Genomic DNA, 12,755 nt, shown 5'->3' on the forward strand with positions numbered 1-12,755 from the left:
AGCACTCACTCACTAGGCGGCGCCGCAGGGCCGGGGCACTGGCCACGGCCTCGCCGACCACTAGAAGGCGGCCCACCCACTACGCGCACTATCTTAGTGCGCGGGGTGGCAGGAGGCACTCACCCACTAGCCCGCTCGCCGGCGGCCCACTCACTACGTGCACTATCTTAGTGCGCGCGGGGTGGCAGGAGGCACTAACCCACTAGCCCACTCGCCGGCGGCCCACTCACTACGCGCACTAACTTAGTGCGCGTGGTAGCCGAGCCCACCTCTCCGTCCGCCGGCGAAGGGCACTGCGAGCGGCCCGCCGGACCACTCCCCCCCGGCCGGCCGGAGGCACTCACTTCCGCACACTAAGTTAGTGCGCGTAGTGTCCCGGCCTCCGACCACGACTCCCGGGGGAGCACTTCACCACTTGATCCGCCACGGCGCACCACTAGCCCTCGTCCAGCTCACAGACTAAGAGAGAGAGATTTTTAGAAGCCAACAAGAAATGTGTCACACAGAGTGATTTGCGCTCGGCAGCTTGTCGACTACCAGCCGGAGCCGGAGTCGGAACCGTAGCCGAGATGGTCTTCGAGGGTGTCGAATATGTCATTCGCCTCGCTAGTGGAGCCGGTGCCGCATGAGTCGCGGTCGGAGGAGGAGTCGTCGGAGGAGCGGCCGGAGAACTCGCGCTTGTCGCGCCTGATGCGCTCTGCGCCGAAAATGGAGAACTCGCGCTTGTCGCGCCTGATGCGCTCTGCGAGGGGGCCGGGGTCGTGGTCGTCGTGCTCGAGCGTCGGGTAGGTAGCGCGCCTTGCGACCTTGTCGGCCGTGCTGCCGTCCCAGTAGAAGGTGTACCAGTCGCCGCGAGGGTAGTACCAAGCGTTGACCAACCTGTACCGTCCGAGAGCGGCCGCCTGAGCGGCCTGAGCAGCCGCCTGAGCAGCCGCCTCTGCAGCGGCCGCCGCCGCCGCAGCCTTCTGCGCCGCCGCCTGTGCGGCCTTGAAGTTCTTGCCTTGTTTGGCCTTCTTCTTGGTGCCCATCGAGGTGTCATCAAGTGACTGGCTGGCCCGCCAGAGGTCGTGCTCTGGACGGCTGGGGCAGGGCGACTCACGGGGGGAGGAGGGGGACGAGGGCGGAGGCAGGCACAGCTGCTCTCCGGTGGCCTCGCGTTGGTGGCGGAACCCGATGGTTCCGTCGCAGCCGCGCACTGTGCCGTAAGGGTTGTAGATTTCGAGAGGGAAACGGGCCAACGCTTCCGAGAAGGGGAGAGGAAGACTTGTGGAGCGTAAACAGTAGATGAAATCGACGACGTAGCCGCCGCCGCGCCGCCGCCCGCCCTCGTGGCCGCCATAGACGCGGCTGAGGAAGAGGTCGGCGGTGCGCCCGCTAGGCGGGCAGGCCTTGAAGAAGTTGTTCAGAGAAGTGCGAGTGTTGAGGCCGCGCGCAGCGGCCTGTATCTTGGTGATGAGGATCGTGATGATGATGGTGCCCTTGCGCAGCAGGAGCGCGCGCATCGCCCGCTGAACGCGGGTCGCTGCGGCTTCCTGTGCGAACCCCAGTCGGATGTTCCGCAGCGTGGAGGTCATTGCTGCGATGTCGTCATGCCCAGCAGCCACCCCAGCCTCGCCAAAGGCGCCAGCGAGGCTGGGCAAGCCCGGCTAACTTGCGCCGACTTAGTTCCCCGCAGGGCCCGGGACCACTCACTCACTGCGGCATCAGTGCTCTTCACACGACCTGGCGAAGGCTCCTGTCTCCTAAGCTGTGAATCAGACGCACTTACCTTCGGGGCAAGTGCCCCCCCGCTAGGGTGGGCTTGCTTTCACAGCCTGTTGAGTTCATCCACCGCGAACCGCCGCCGCCATGGAGACCAACGACGTTGTGCTTCGCGCTGCCACGGAGGCGCGCGCACCAGCGGTGAACGAGTTCAACTCGTCGGACGGCGCCTCGGAGTCGGAGTCGGAGCCGGACGGCCATTCGCTTGAGACGGGTTCGTTTGTGGTGCTGCACGGCCTTCGGCAGAAGCCAGAGCTAAACGGCACGGCCGGCTTTGCAATCGAGGAGCTGGCGAACGAGAGGTGGAAGGTGGTACTGCCACCTTCCACCGAGAAAGCCGTGAAGCCGGCCAACTTGCAAGTCGCCGCGCCGGCAAAGCCGCACTCCGAGGCTGAGAAGGAGGCGGCCAGGCACGTCGCTCGCCTCATCTACGACTTGTTCCTGGCGAGCACCGAGACGCGGCTTTTCTTCCCGCCGCAGCTATCGCCGTATTCGCGACGGCTGCTGCACGAAACGGCCGGCGAATATGAAAACCTGCAGCACGGATCGGTCGACGCCAAAGCCATCGTGAAAGCGCAGGGCATGGCCGACAGAGAGGCCGAACTCGACCGCGTCGTTGCCGCCGCCATCATTGCCGGCAACCTGTGGCAGCAGAGCCGGAAAAAGTTCCATGGTCCGCGGCAGCTCATCGTGCGAAAGGAGGAGGCGCCGCCACTCGCGCTGCCGCCGCCGCCCGCCGCGGATCACCTCGAGCTCTCGCTCTTTGACGAGATCTGCCGGCTCTTCGAGGCGATGGAGGCGGTGCAGGACGTGGACGCGAGCGGCCTCCGCGTCACCGGCGCTCTCGAGAAGCGGAAGCAGCTATGCCACCGCTTCTGGCGCGGCAGGGCGCCGTCTTCGGTGCGGGCGGCGGCGGCGGAGACGCGAGGTGACGACGGCACCCGGGCGACCTCTCCACGCCATGTCGCGTAGGCGCGGCAGCGGCACGAGCGGCCGGGGCTCTTCGACGTGTTTCGGCTGCTAATGCCGCACCATGACACGCGGAGGTGTCTCGGACAATCTCGGGCGATCTCGGGCGATCTCGGGCAACCTCGATCTCGGGCGATCTCGGGCGATCTCGCATAGGTACGGCATCTCGTCGGAGAAGCTCGCCGCGTGGACCGTTGAGGCGCACGGGATGGACGCGGCGGACGCGCTGCAGTGGGGCAGGGAGTGCTGTGTGAACGACACAGGAGGCACCGGAGACGTGGCGCTCGTCCTCGAGGCGTACGTGGCGAAGCGGGTGTCGCGGGAGGGCAAGCCGTCGGTGGGCGCCGAGCCGCGTCTCTCCCTCCTTACCCCTTCCCCAAGACCTCCCCCCCTCCTCTGCGGCCCCAGGTGACCGTCAAGACAGTCAACGATGCCCTCACCGCGATGCAGCTCAAGCAGAAGAAGCGGCACCTGCACAGCCTGCTCCTCCCGATGGGCCCGCTCGAGGTCCAAGTGGCTCGGACGCATCCTGCCGCGTCATGGACGTGCCGTGGACGAGTCACGACGTGCTTCCTTAGGTCAAGTGGCTCGTCCGCATCCTGCTGCGCGACGTCAAGATCGGCTCGCGGCCTGGCCACCCCGTGCCGCAGAAGGGCGAGTACCCAAAGGCGAGGAGGGAGGCGGCTCTGCCGCGCATGAGTCCGTGCGTCGTCCGCGACGCGTCCACGACACGTCCCACATAGGTCGTGATGGACGGGCTCTGCCGCGCGCAAGGCGCCGAGAGGCCGCCCGAGGGGCGTCGCGTGGACGTGTCATGGACGAGTCGTGCACGTGTCTCTAGGCCGCGTCGGGAGGCCGTCCCAGGGCTCGCCGCCACTCCTCTATACGCTGCTGCGCTACCGAAACCGCGAGCCGCGAGCCGCGCCAGAGCTCGAGAGGTCGGTGCGCCGGAGTGAGCCGGAGTGGCTTACGTGCAGGCCTCGAGCACGTTTGTGAGACGGCGGAGCGCGGCGAGCTGCCGACTGCGTACCCGCCGCCGCCGATCCTCGGCGTGCACATCCGCGCGCAGCTGAGCGTGGCTTGCCCGCGCTTGGACGGCGCGGCGCGGCAGCTCGGCACGAGCGACGTGTTCGTCGAGACGAAGTACGACGGCTCGATCTCGCCAACACGAGATCACCCGAGATCACCCCAGATTACTGCTCACTAGGTACGATGGGTTCCGCTTTCAGCTGCACTGGAACAGCGGCGCGCGCCGGATGCGCTGCTTCTACCGCAGTGGCGTTGAGTGCACGAACGACGTGCAGGATCTGCTGCCGGCGGCGCGCAGCCCCCATGCTCACCACGTTGACACTGTCGGGCCCTTTCCTCTCGTCCCGCTGCGCCAGCTCACTCTCTCTCTCCGGCTCACTCTCTCCGGCTCACTCTCTCCGGCTCACTCTCTCCAGCTCACTCTCGCCAGCGACCGACCAGGTGAGGCTCGCGTTCGGCGGAGACCCGGCTGAGGTGCTCTGCCGCAGCGGCGACGCGGCGACGCGCAAGCGGTATACGTGGCTCGAGAAGGCGTTGGCCCGAGTCACGGACGCCCAGCGGGAGGCGTTTGTTCGCACGGATGTGGTGCTCGACGGAGAGCGCCTCGTGCACGACGCGTCCACTTGTGCAGGACACGGCCACACGACGTGTCCTGGACATGTCCCCGTAGGCGAGCTGCTCGTGTACGATGAGTGCGAGACGCGCGAGGGCAAGTACGACGAGCTCGGCACGGGCCGCGGCATCTCGGCCTTCGGCACCATCTTCTGGCTTCGCACGAGCGAGGACGGGTCGCCGTCGCGGTACTCGCGGCGCGACGCGCGGCGGCACTACGAGGTCAAGGTCTTTGATGTGCTGCGGTACGGCGACGAGGACGTGCTGCACCGGCCGTTTCACGAGCGGCGCGCGCTGCTCGAGTCGGGGAGGCGCTTTCCACCCGCACCCGTCAGCGCTCGCCTCCCCTCCTCGCACACTCCTCAGACACGGACCGCACTTCGGCCCCCCTTTCCCCTCTCAGGTGCTTCATCGCGCTGCCCCACTACCTCGAGCTCACAAACGCCGAGCGCGTCGACTTGTCTGCGCCGGAGCGCCCCCTCGAGTCCGCCTTTAAGGCGGCGCGGGATGCCGGCGAGGAGGGCCTGATGGTGAAGGCGGCCGACAAGCCCTATGCGCCAAACGCCCGCAACAACGTGCTGAAGGTCAAGGCGGAGTTCATCGAGGGCCTCGGCGACACCCTCACCCTGTTGCTCCTCGGCGCGCGAGCGCCGCGCTGGCTCGGGCCCGCACCCGTCCCGGACTCGAGGTCCGTCGCGGACTCGCCAAAGGGCAATCGGCACCGCCTCGTCGAGTTCGCGATTGGCGCGCGCTCGACCGCTGGCATCTCGAAAGTGGCGCCGACGGCCGGCGAGGAGGACTGTGTGCGGTGGCTCTTCAACAGTTCTCCGCTCGCATGGCAGGGCGCTCTCGGACAGGTCGACCTCGACCGGCTCTGGTGTGCCCTCCCGTGCCCCTCCCACCCTCCGCCCCATCGCGAGCGGCACTCTCCTCCCCCGGCCCGTTCGCCAAGACGCTCCTGCTTCTCGCGCCCCAGGCGGCGGCTGACGCAGGGCCCAACCCCGCTGATGCGGCGGCTCCGCGCGGACGAGGAGCCGCCGGCGTGGATGCTGGACTGCCCGACCGGCGGGACGGTGCGGCCGCACTACGTCCTGGTCGACCCGGCGGCGGCGCCGCTTGTCGAGGTGCGCGGCTCGCGGTTTCTTCGGCGCTACGACATCGACACCGACGCGTCCTCGAACAAGAACATCCCGTGGACTCTGCGGTTCCCCCGCGTGATGAAGTGGTGCGAGGCCACCGACGGGGTCGTCGCGGACACGGTGCGCTCCTTCCGCGAGAAGGCCGTCCTTGCCTTCAGCCACAGCGCCCCTCACAACACCACAAGCTGCCCCGACGAAGACGACTCGGAGGAGGAGGGGGAGGAGGAGTCCGAGGCCGAGCCTCCCCTGCTGCAGCCCAAGCCGCTGAGCTGGCAGCCCAGGCCGGGCCGGCCTTGGTTTCAAGCCGAATCGCGTGACGACGGTCCGTCCGCCGCTGCGAGCTCGTCCATGCCGCCGTCGGCCTCGCTGGTGGGTGCGGCGGGGACGCGCTCCGGCGGCCCGGGCGCCAACAGTAGGAAGCGGCCGCTCATCGCAGACATGTATCAGGGTTGGGAGTCGGGCGACACCCCGCCCGACTTAGATGCGTGGGCGGCAGGCCAGTACGAAGGTAGATGATCCATGTTCATGTCTCTGAGCGCTGTTACCTTGTTACGCTGTACACGACGAGATGGTGTGGAGATCTGAGCTCGCCATCCCTGGACACGCGGTGTGTACCGTACTACTTTGCGCTCTCTCTACGTAAAAACTGTCTCTGAGACTCTGAGACATGACAAGAGCGAATTTCACAAGAGAGAGGCGCCTGTCTGAGTACTGAGACGCTAAAGACTGTGCAGGGCGGCCTCGCCCTCGGCGCTCGGCTCGCCGTGTGATCTCATCTCACGCGCTTCGTTCGTAGCGACACAACCAGCTTTGCGCCCGAGTAGGCCACCACCCTGTCGGGCGTGGCGGCGGGAGCCACACCGACGCCGCGGCCCGGCGCAACGCGCACGAGGTGCAGCGTGCGCGCGGCGAGCATGCCAGGGAAGCTGCCCGCGCGCGCCCCAACGGTGAGCGTCTCGGCCGCGTCGTCCCACGCGATTCGGATCGTCGCGCTGCCAGAGGAGGCGCCGCCCGTCGCGTCCGCGGCGCTCACGCCGTCGTCCTCGTAGAGGGTGAAGCTGGCGTCGGCGCCGTCGTAGACACGCACCTCGAGAGGGTCGGCCGGCTTCTCGTCGGCATGCTGCAGGTCGGGGCCCAGCAGGACGAGCGAGCCGGCGCGCGCATAGAGGGCCACCTCGTCGATCGCGGGCGAGGCCGTCACGTCGCCCGCTGCGTACGGCTGCCCGTCGTAGAAACCACGCCACGCGCCGGGGGTGGGAGGGAGGTGGACGGAGCGCGACGTTGCGTTGGAGACGAGCGGGGCGACGAGCAGCGCCGGGCCGAACATGAAGGCGTCGGCGGTGGTGCGCGCACGGGCGCTCTCCGGGAAGTCAAAGGCGAGGGCGCGCTGCATCGTGTAGCCCTCTGCGGCGACGCGGTGGAAGCCAGAGTAGATGTACGGCAGTAACCGGTACCTCAGCCGGATGGCGCTCTGGACAATGTGGCGCTGCGTCTGCGCTCCAAACTCCCACAGCTCGGTGTTGCCGTTTGTGCCGTGCACGCGGAAGATGGGCGTGAAGACGCCAAACTGGAACCAGCGCGTGAGGAGCGCCGCGTAGCCGCGGTCCGTGTGCTGCCCATCCGGCCGGAAGAAGCCGCCGATGTCCTCTGACCAGTAAGGCATGCCGGACGCCGCGTAGTTGAGCGACGCGGCGACCTGCCGGCGCAGCGCGTCCCACGCGCCGCTGATGTCTCCCGACCAGAGCGTAGCACCGGTCCGCTGCTGCCCCGCAAACGCCGAGCGCGTGAGCGAGAAAACGCGCCGTCCCTGGCTGTCGCCAAAGTCGCGCCGGAGGCCGTCGGCGATCGCGCGTGTCGTCTGGAGCGAGTACGAGTTGAAGTCGGCGTTGCCCGAGCCGCTGGGCCCCGCGCAGCGCTGGTCGCGGTTCGGGAAGTTTTCCGGCTCGGTCGCGTCGAGCCAGAGGCTCTCGACCCCGATCGCAAAGTGCGCCGCCTTTGAGAAGCTGTAGAAGCGCTCGCGCGCTGCGGAGCTCCACGCGTCGTAATAGTTGGAGCCGTTGAGCAGGCAGCCATCGGCCGCCATCGCCTTGAAGAAGCTCGTCTTGCGGTCAAACTTGGACCAGACGCTCACCATCAGCTTCAGGTGGTGAGCCTCGCGCAGCTGCGCCACCAGCGCCGCCGGGTCGGGGTACGAGGCCGGATCCCACTGCGGACCCCACCTACGGGAAGGTTCGGAGAGGTTCGGAGAGCTGGGTCCGGAGGGCTGGAGCGAGAGAGCGAGCTGAGCCACCCGAGCGAGCCCCAGTAGAGCCAGTCCTGCACGATCGCGTCCAGGGGGATGCGCTCCTCGCGGAAGCGGGCGGCCGCGGCGAGTAGCTCTGCTTGCGACTTGTAGTGCTCCTTGCACTGCCAGAAGCCGTATGCCCAGCGGCCGTAGAGGTGCGCCGCGCCGGTGATGTTGCGGTAGCCAGAGATTGCGCCGTCGAGCGGGCTGGGCGCCGCGGGTCCGGCAAAGGCAAAGTAGTAGTCGATCAGCTTGCCGAGCTTCGAGCGGATGGTCGTGCTCTTCGACGGAGGCACGACGAAGACCTTCTCGGCGGAGGTGGTGCCGACTAGCTGCAGCTCGTAGCGCACGCCCGCGCGGAGGCCCCGCGCTTTGCCAGAGATCGAGTCGGGGAGGTTGGCCAGCCGGTCCCACTCCTACTAATGAATCACTTAATACTAGGCCCTCCCCCTCCTGCTAAGGAGAGGTTGGCGCCCGTCCCACTCCTGCACGCGCCGCACCGCGCCGCTGGAGCTGTCGACGACGGCGAGGGAGAGGACTCCGCCCTTGATGGAGCCGCAGCCGAAGCCGGCGCACAGGTCGGCGAAGACGGCGTGGTCGCCCGAGACGGTGGGCGTGAAGGACGCGACGAGAGCGCCGGAGGGGCTTTTCGAGAAGTGGAGCGGCGCGCCCTCGGGGGGGTTGAGGTGCGACCACGCGTTGTTGTCCCACAGGATGCCGTAGCCGCGCGTCGAGGCGAAGAAGGGCACGACGGCCTCGGTGTTGTACTGCACCATCTCGATCGGCATCCCCTCGAAGCCGACGTAGCCGTTCTGGTACTGGCCGCCGCCGTCTGTGAGCGCACGCGGGCCCGCGGCTGAGTAGTTAGGCTGACGACGGGCTGAACCCAACAACAGTGGGGCGTGTGGTGAGGCGCTCACAGAGGCCCTCGTCGGGCGCGAGCTGCCACGACTGCGAGAGCACGTAAGACGACGCGTTGCCGAGCGCCGGGTCGGTGGTCGGCACGAAACGATGTGCAAAGTCGGCCGTCAACTTGGTGCCGCTGGCAACGTCGTAGAAGGTGATGTGTTCGGAGGCCATGTCAATGGTCGCCTTGAGCGTGCTCGTGGTCATCACTGTCGTTGCAGGACCCTCACGGGTGACAGTGTATCTGGGCGTCGTGCTCGGGAATGTAGGATCGACCATGAGCGATTCGCGAGCCAGAAGCGCAGCCTTGGCATCAGAGGGAGCACGCACGACGCGAAGGATGCCTTCCTCACACACGCCAATCGCGAGCGTCGGACTCACCTCGACGAGGCTGCCTGCGGCTGTGCCACAACCAGCGGAGCGGCCGGCGGAGAAGGCAAGCAAAGCCGGTGCGCACGACAGGAGCATTCGCAGGCGTCGCTCCAGCGAGGTGGAGTGACAGGATGTGTCGGACCTCCTCGCCACTACTGTGCTGGCATGAATGCCGGCCCAGGTGTGAACAACACCTCGTGCCACGGCGCCGCCAGGCGCCTGTTGATGGGTCCAGGTGATAGCCCTGGATGGGCAATGCATACGCCTAGTTGGACCTCAGATCGCCCGACCGCGTCCCGGTGCTCTGCCGTCGGATTTGTGACGCCGCCGCACCGCGCCGGCCGCGGCCGGGGGCCTTCCGGAGGCCGAGGATGGCCGTGGCGGACCGGGACGAGCTCTGGGACGTAAAGTGTCAGTGTATATATTGTAGAGACCAACCATGTGCACAATATCTCTCAGTCTAGCTAAGCCAGGGGAGGCGATGCCGGGGCCGTACAGCAGCTTTGATGGTGCTACGCCGGCGTGCGTCCCGGAGCGGTCCCGGACGGGGGCCCAGGGGAGGAAAATGGAGGAACTCACCCTCGCCAACGCCTCAAAAGTGGCGCAGAACCGAGCGAGAACGTGCCAAAAAACACGAGATGGCTGGGTGCAAACATCGACACCGCCTTCACGCGAGCCGACAGCGACTTCTCCATGTCGCTCCTCAAGAACTGGCGCACCCTCGTCGCCCACAACCCCGACTTCGCCCTCGACGAGGGAGGTGCGTCCAAGTAGTACCCCACCATCGCCGCAGCCATCGCCACCTACGAGTCCGCCCTCTCGGACTGGAAGGAGGTGTGCGAGAAGCGCGCCGCCCGCGACAAAAACAAGTACTACACCGTCCGCGGCGGCTACCTGACTGAGTTTTACCCCAAGAGCGTCCCGCTCCCCGAGCCCGAGTCCCTTCCAGCTACCGACGCGATTCTCAATGGCACTTGCAAATCCACGTACCCGCGGCCGCGGGCGCTCGCTGCCATCAAGAATCACAAGGACTGGTACGCGCACCAGGAGCTCGTCAAGGCGCGGGATGTGCACGTCAAGAACAACCCGTCCCTCGGAGACAGCGCCGTCAACAACCGCGAAGCCGCGCGCTTCGTCTCCGCCTCAACGCCTTTCGCCGGCAAGGCCCTCGATGTCCGTGTCGACGGCACGTACGCCACCGCCCTCTCCTCCGACGCCCTCCAGGACGAGCTCCAGCGGAAGCTCGGCCTTTGGCTCTCCGTGGCGCTTCCCACCCTTCGGGTCGCGCTCGAGCGGGGCATGCCAGTCGATTTCTTCGGCGACTACCTTTACAACAAGGCCCACCACCGGCGGCCCCACGACGGCGTCCTCGCCGCCTGGGCGGACGCGATGCGCGCCCCGGCCAACGCGCCGGTCGTGCACGGTGACAAGGAGAAACCGGAGCTCACCCGGCAGTACAACGAGGGGTACAAGGTCGACCTCGCGGAACCCCACGCTGGCCCGGGAGGATGCGATGAGGTGAATGAAGTCAAGCTCTGGACGCCCCTCCTCAAGACCTCCTCGGCGGGCGTTGGCAACGCCTCTCGAGCGGCGGCACGCCCGCCTCCGTTGGCCACTCCTAGGCCTTCGGCAACACCGAAGAGAAGGCCCGTCGCCTAAACATGGGCTGCAAGGCGCGCGGGCAGCCCGGCCAACCCTTCGACCACAAGAACGGCCACGGCTACGTCAAGGCGCATCGCGGTTTCTACCACGACGCGATCTTTGTCAAGCGCAACAACTTCAACCTGCTGCTCCACGAGACGTTCGGCGGCGGCTTCTCGCCCACCGCCGTTCTCAAGCTGCGCCGCCTCGCGCGCAAAGTCGCGCGCGGCAGCGTCGACCGCACGGCCTACTCGCCCAAGTACTCGCTCTCTTTTATGTCCCACCATGCAGAGCGCATCTCTCTCTCTGTTGTGCGAGGCGTGAACCGCGCCATTCGCTCTCACCTGGCAACCCTGTCTGCACGTCTCGCGCGCGCGTGAACAGGGCTCCAGGCCCCAAATGACGTGTGAGTGTTAGAGTTGTTTGGTATTGCTAAAATCTCTCTCTCTCAGCACGTGAGCCCCGTGGCTCCAACCGGGCCCTTCCTTTTTTGAGCAGGTGTGCCGCCGCGCGAGCGACGCTCCGAGATCGCCCGAGATAGCGCGATGCGGCGGCGGCGGGGGGGGGGGGGGCGTGGCGTGGAGCTCCGAGATAGCCCGGGATCGCCCGAGATCGCGCGGCGCCTCGCGGCGAGGTTGATGGATGGGTTGGGAGCGAGGGGGCAACAGTGTTCAGTGCGGTAGATGGTAAGCTCGGGGCGCAAGAGGTGGCCTGTGAGCCGTCCGGCTTACATTTACCCTGCGTTCTTGCACATGGAGTGCAAGATACTCGGCTGTCCTTCCCAAACTGTCACTCCCCTTTCTCCCGGCCGGGGTGGGGCGCGCGCGGGGGCGGCGGGTGTGCGTGCGGCGGGTGTGCGGGATGTCTGTGGGCCCGAGAGCGATATGCCATGTCCGCCTTGCGTTTGTTTCATAACATCGAAGGCTACTCGTAAGCTCAAAAGGAATATTGGTCGTGTAACAGTCGATAACAGACACAAACCCGCCCGCCGCCGCCGGATTTTGTTTGTCTTTTGCGCGCCGCCTACCCAAGGCGCGCTCCGCAGCCCCGCGGCCCCGCGGCGGACCACCGTCTGCCTCTGGGAGACGGAAAAATGGGCTGCACCAACTCGCTGCCGGTGGCGGAGGAGTTCTTCGCCGACCACGACCCGTCACCCAACGAGTATGGCGGTGGCCTGATCTCGACCAAGCCGATCCAGCTCAAGGTCAGGCAGAAGCTCTTCTCCCTCCGCGGCGACTTTACCGTGAAGGATTCGGACGGTACGGCCTACTGCAAGGTGGTGGGCATCCTCCTCTCCATGCGGCAGCGCGTCTTGATCAAGGACATGGACGGCAACCCGATCGCGTGCATTCTCGAGAAGGTCATGAGCATGTCGCCGGCGATGTTCATCTACGGCTTCAAGCCGTTTTACGAGGGGCAACAGCCCACCCCCGAGACGCAGGATGGTAAGCCGCTCTACGCATGGGCCAAGGTGTGGAACGCTGTCACCAGCCTCACGCCAATGTACATGATACAAATGGCCAACGGGAACGACTCGTACACGAGAGCATCCTACGAGACAGCTGACTACAAGTCCTGGGCGCCGGGCGTCGCGGCACCCCGCCTCTCGGTCGTAAAGGGCGCCGACAAGACGAAGGGAGGCTGCTGCCTCATCGACCGCGCGACCCTTCAGTTTGAGGGCATGAACGTGTACGATGTGACCGTGGCACCGGGCATCGACCCGATCCTGATGATCGGCCTCGTGATCTGCAAGGACAAGATCGTGGAGAAGAACAACTGATCCTCAAGGCGGCGGAGTGGTCGCCACAGTCGCACGAGCGAGGGAGCGGCTCCAGAGCTGGCTGACATCTGGCGCAGCTTTGTGCTGCCAAGGGTGGAGAGTTCTCTCTTCTTCCAGGGTGGTGGTGTGCGATGACTCTCCGCACGGGGTTTTGGTGGGAGTGCCAAACCCCGGGGTCTTGCTGTCAACACTGGTTCGAACTGGTGCGCGTGGGCATAATTCTTGCACACAGTCACCAAGTATGCGCCGCCGAATTTGGATC

General features: G+C 66.5%; 5 protein-coding genes across 5 annotated transcripts; 3 read left to right on the forward strand and 2 right to left on the reverse strand.

Moving 5' to 3' along the window:
- Positions 1-533: 533 nt before the first annotated feature.
- EMIHUDRAFT_102888 (hypothetical protein) lies at positions 534-1,574 on the reverse strand (the record flags this gene model as incomplete). Its single annotated transcript, XM_005768661.1, has 1 exon — positions 534-1,574. The coding sequence occupies one exon, from the start codon at positions 1,572-1,574 to the stop codon at positions 534-536; it is 1,041 nt and encodes a 346-aa protein (XP_005768718.1).
- Positions 1,575-1,848: 274 nt separating this feature from the next.
- EMIHUDRAFT_210630 (hypothetical protein) lies at positions 1,849-2,733 on the forward strand (the record flags this gene model as incomplete). The annotated part of the gene is made up of 1 exon (XM_005768662.1): positions 1,849-2,733. The coding sequence occupies one exon, from the start codon at positions 1,849-1,851 to the stop codon at positions 2,731-2,733; it is 885 nt and encodes a 294-aa protein (XP_005768719.1).
- A 1,253-nt stretch (positions 2,734-3,986) lies between these two features.
- On the forward strand, positions 3,987-6,026 carry EMIHUDRAFT_310905 (hypothetical protein; the record flags this gene model as incomplete). The annotated part of the gene is made up of 5 exons (XM_005768663.1): positions 3,987-4,073; positions 4,201-4,384; positions 4,430-4,673; positions 4,775-5,248; positions 5,348-6,026. The coding sequence occupies 5 exons, from the start codon at positions 3,987-3,989 to the stop codon at positions 6,024-6,026; spliced, it is 1,668 nt and encodes a 555-aa protein (XP_005768720.1).
- A 97-nt stretch (positions 6,027-6,123) lies between these two features.
- Positions 6,124-9,168, reverse strand: EMIHUDRAFT_451521 (hypothetical protein; the record flags this gene model as incomplete). Its single annotated transcript, XM_005768664.1, has 4 exons — positions 6,124-7,729; positions 7,801-8,210; positions 8,280-8,626; positions 8,715-9,168. 4 exons carry the CDS (start codon positions 9,166-9,168, stop codon positions 6,283-6,285), a joined length of 2,658 nt encoding a protein of 885 aa, XP_005768721.1. The 3' UTR covers positions 6,124-6,282.
- Positions 9,169-11,806: 2,638 nt separating this feature from the next.
- EMIHUDRAFT_210633 (hypothetical protein) lies at positions 11,807-12,493 on the forward strand (the record flags this gene model as incomplete). Its single annotated transcript, XM_005768665.1, has 1 exon — positions 11,807-12,493. The coding sequence occupies one exon, from the start codon at positions 11,807-11,809 to the stop codon at positions 12,491-12,493; it is 687 nt and encodes a 228-aa protein (XP_005768722.1).
- Positions 12,494-12,755: the final 262 nt, after the last annotated feature.

The sequence above is a fragment of the Emiliania huxleyi genome (assembly GCF_000372725.1).
Source record: "Emiliania huxleyi CCMP1516 unplaced genomic scaffold EMIHUscaffold_45, whole genome shotgun sequence".
In the NCBI taxonomy this organism is placed as follows: Eukaryota; Haptophyta; order Isochrysidales; family Noelaerhabdaceae; genus Emiliania; species Emiliania huxleyi.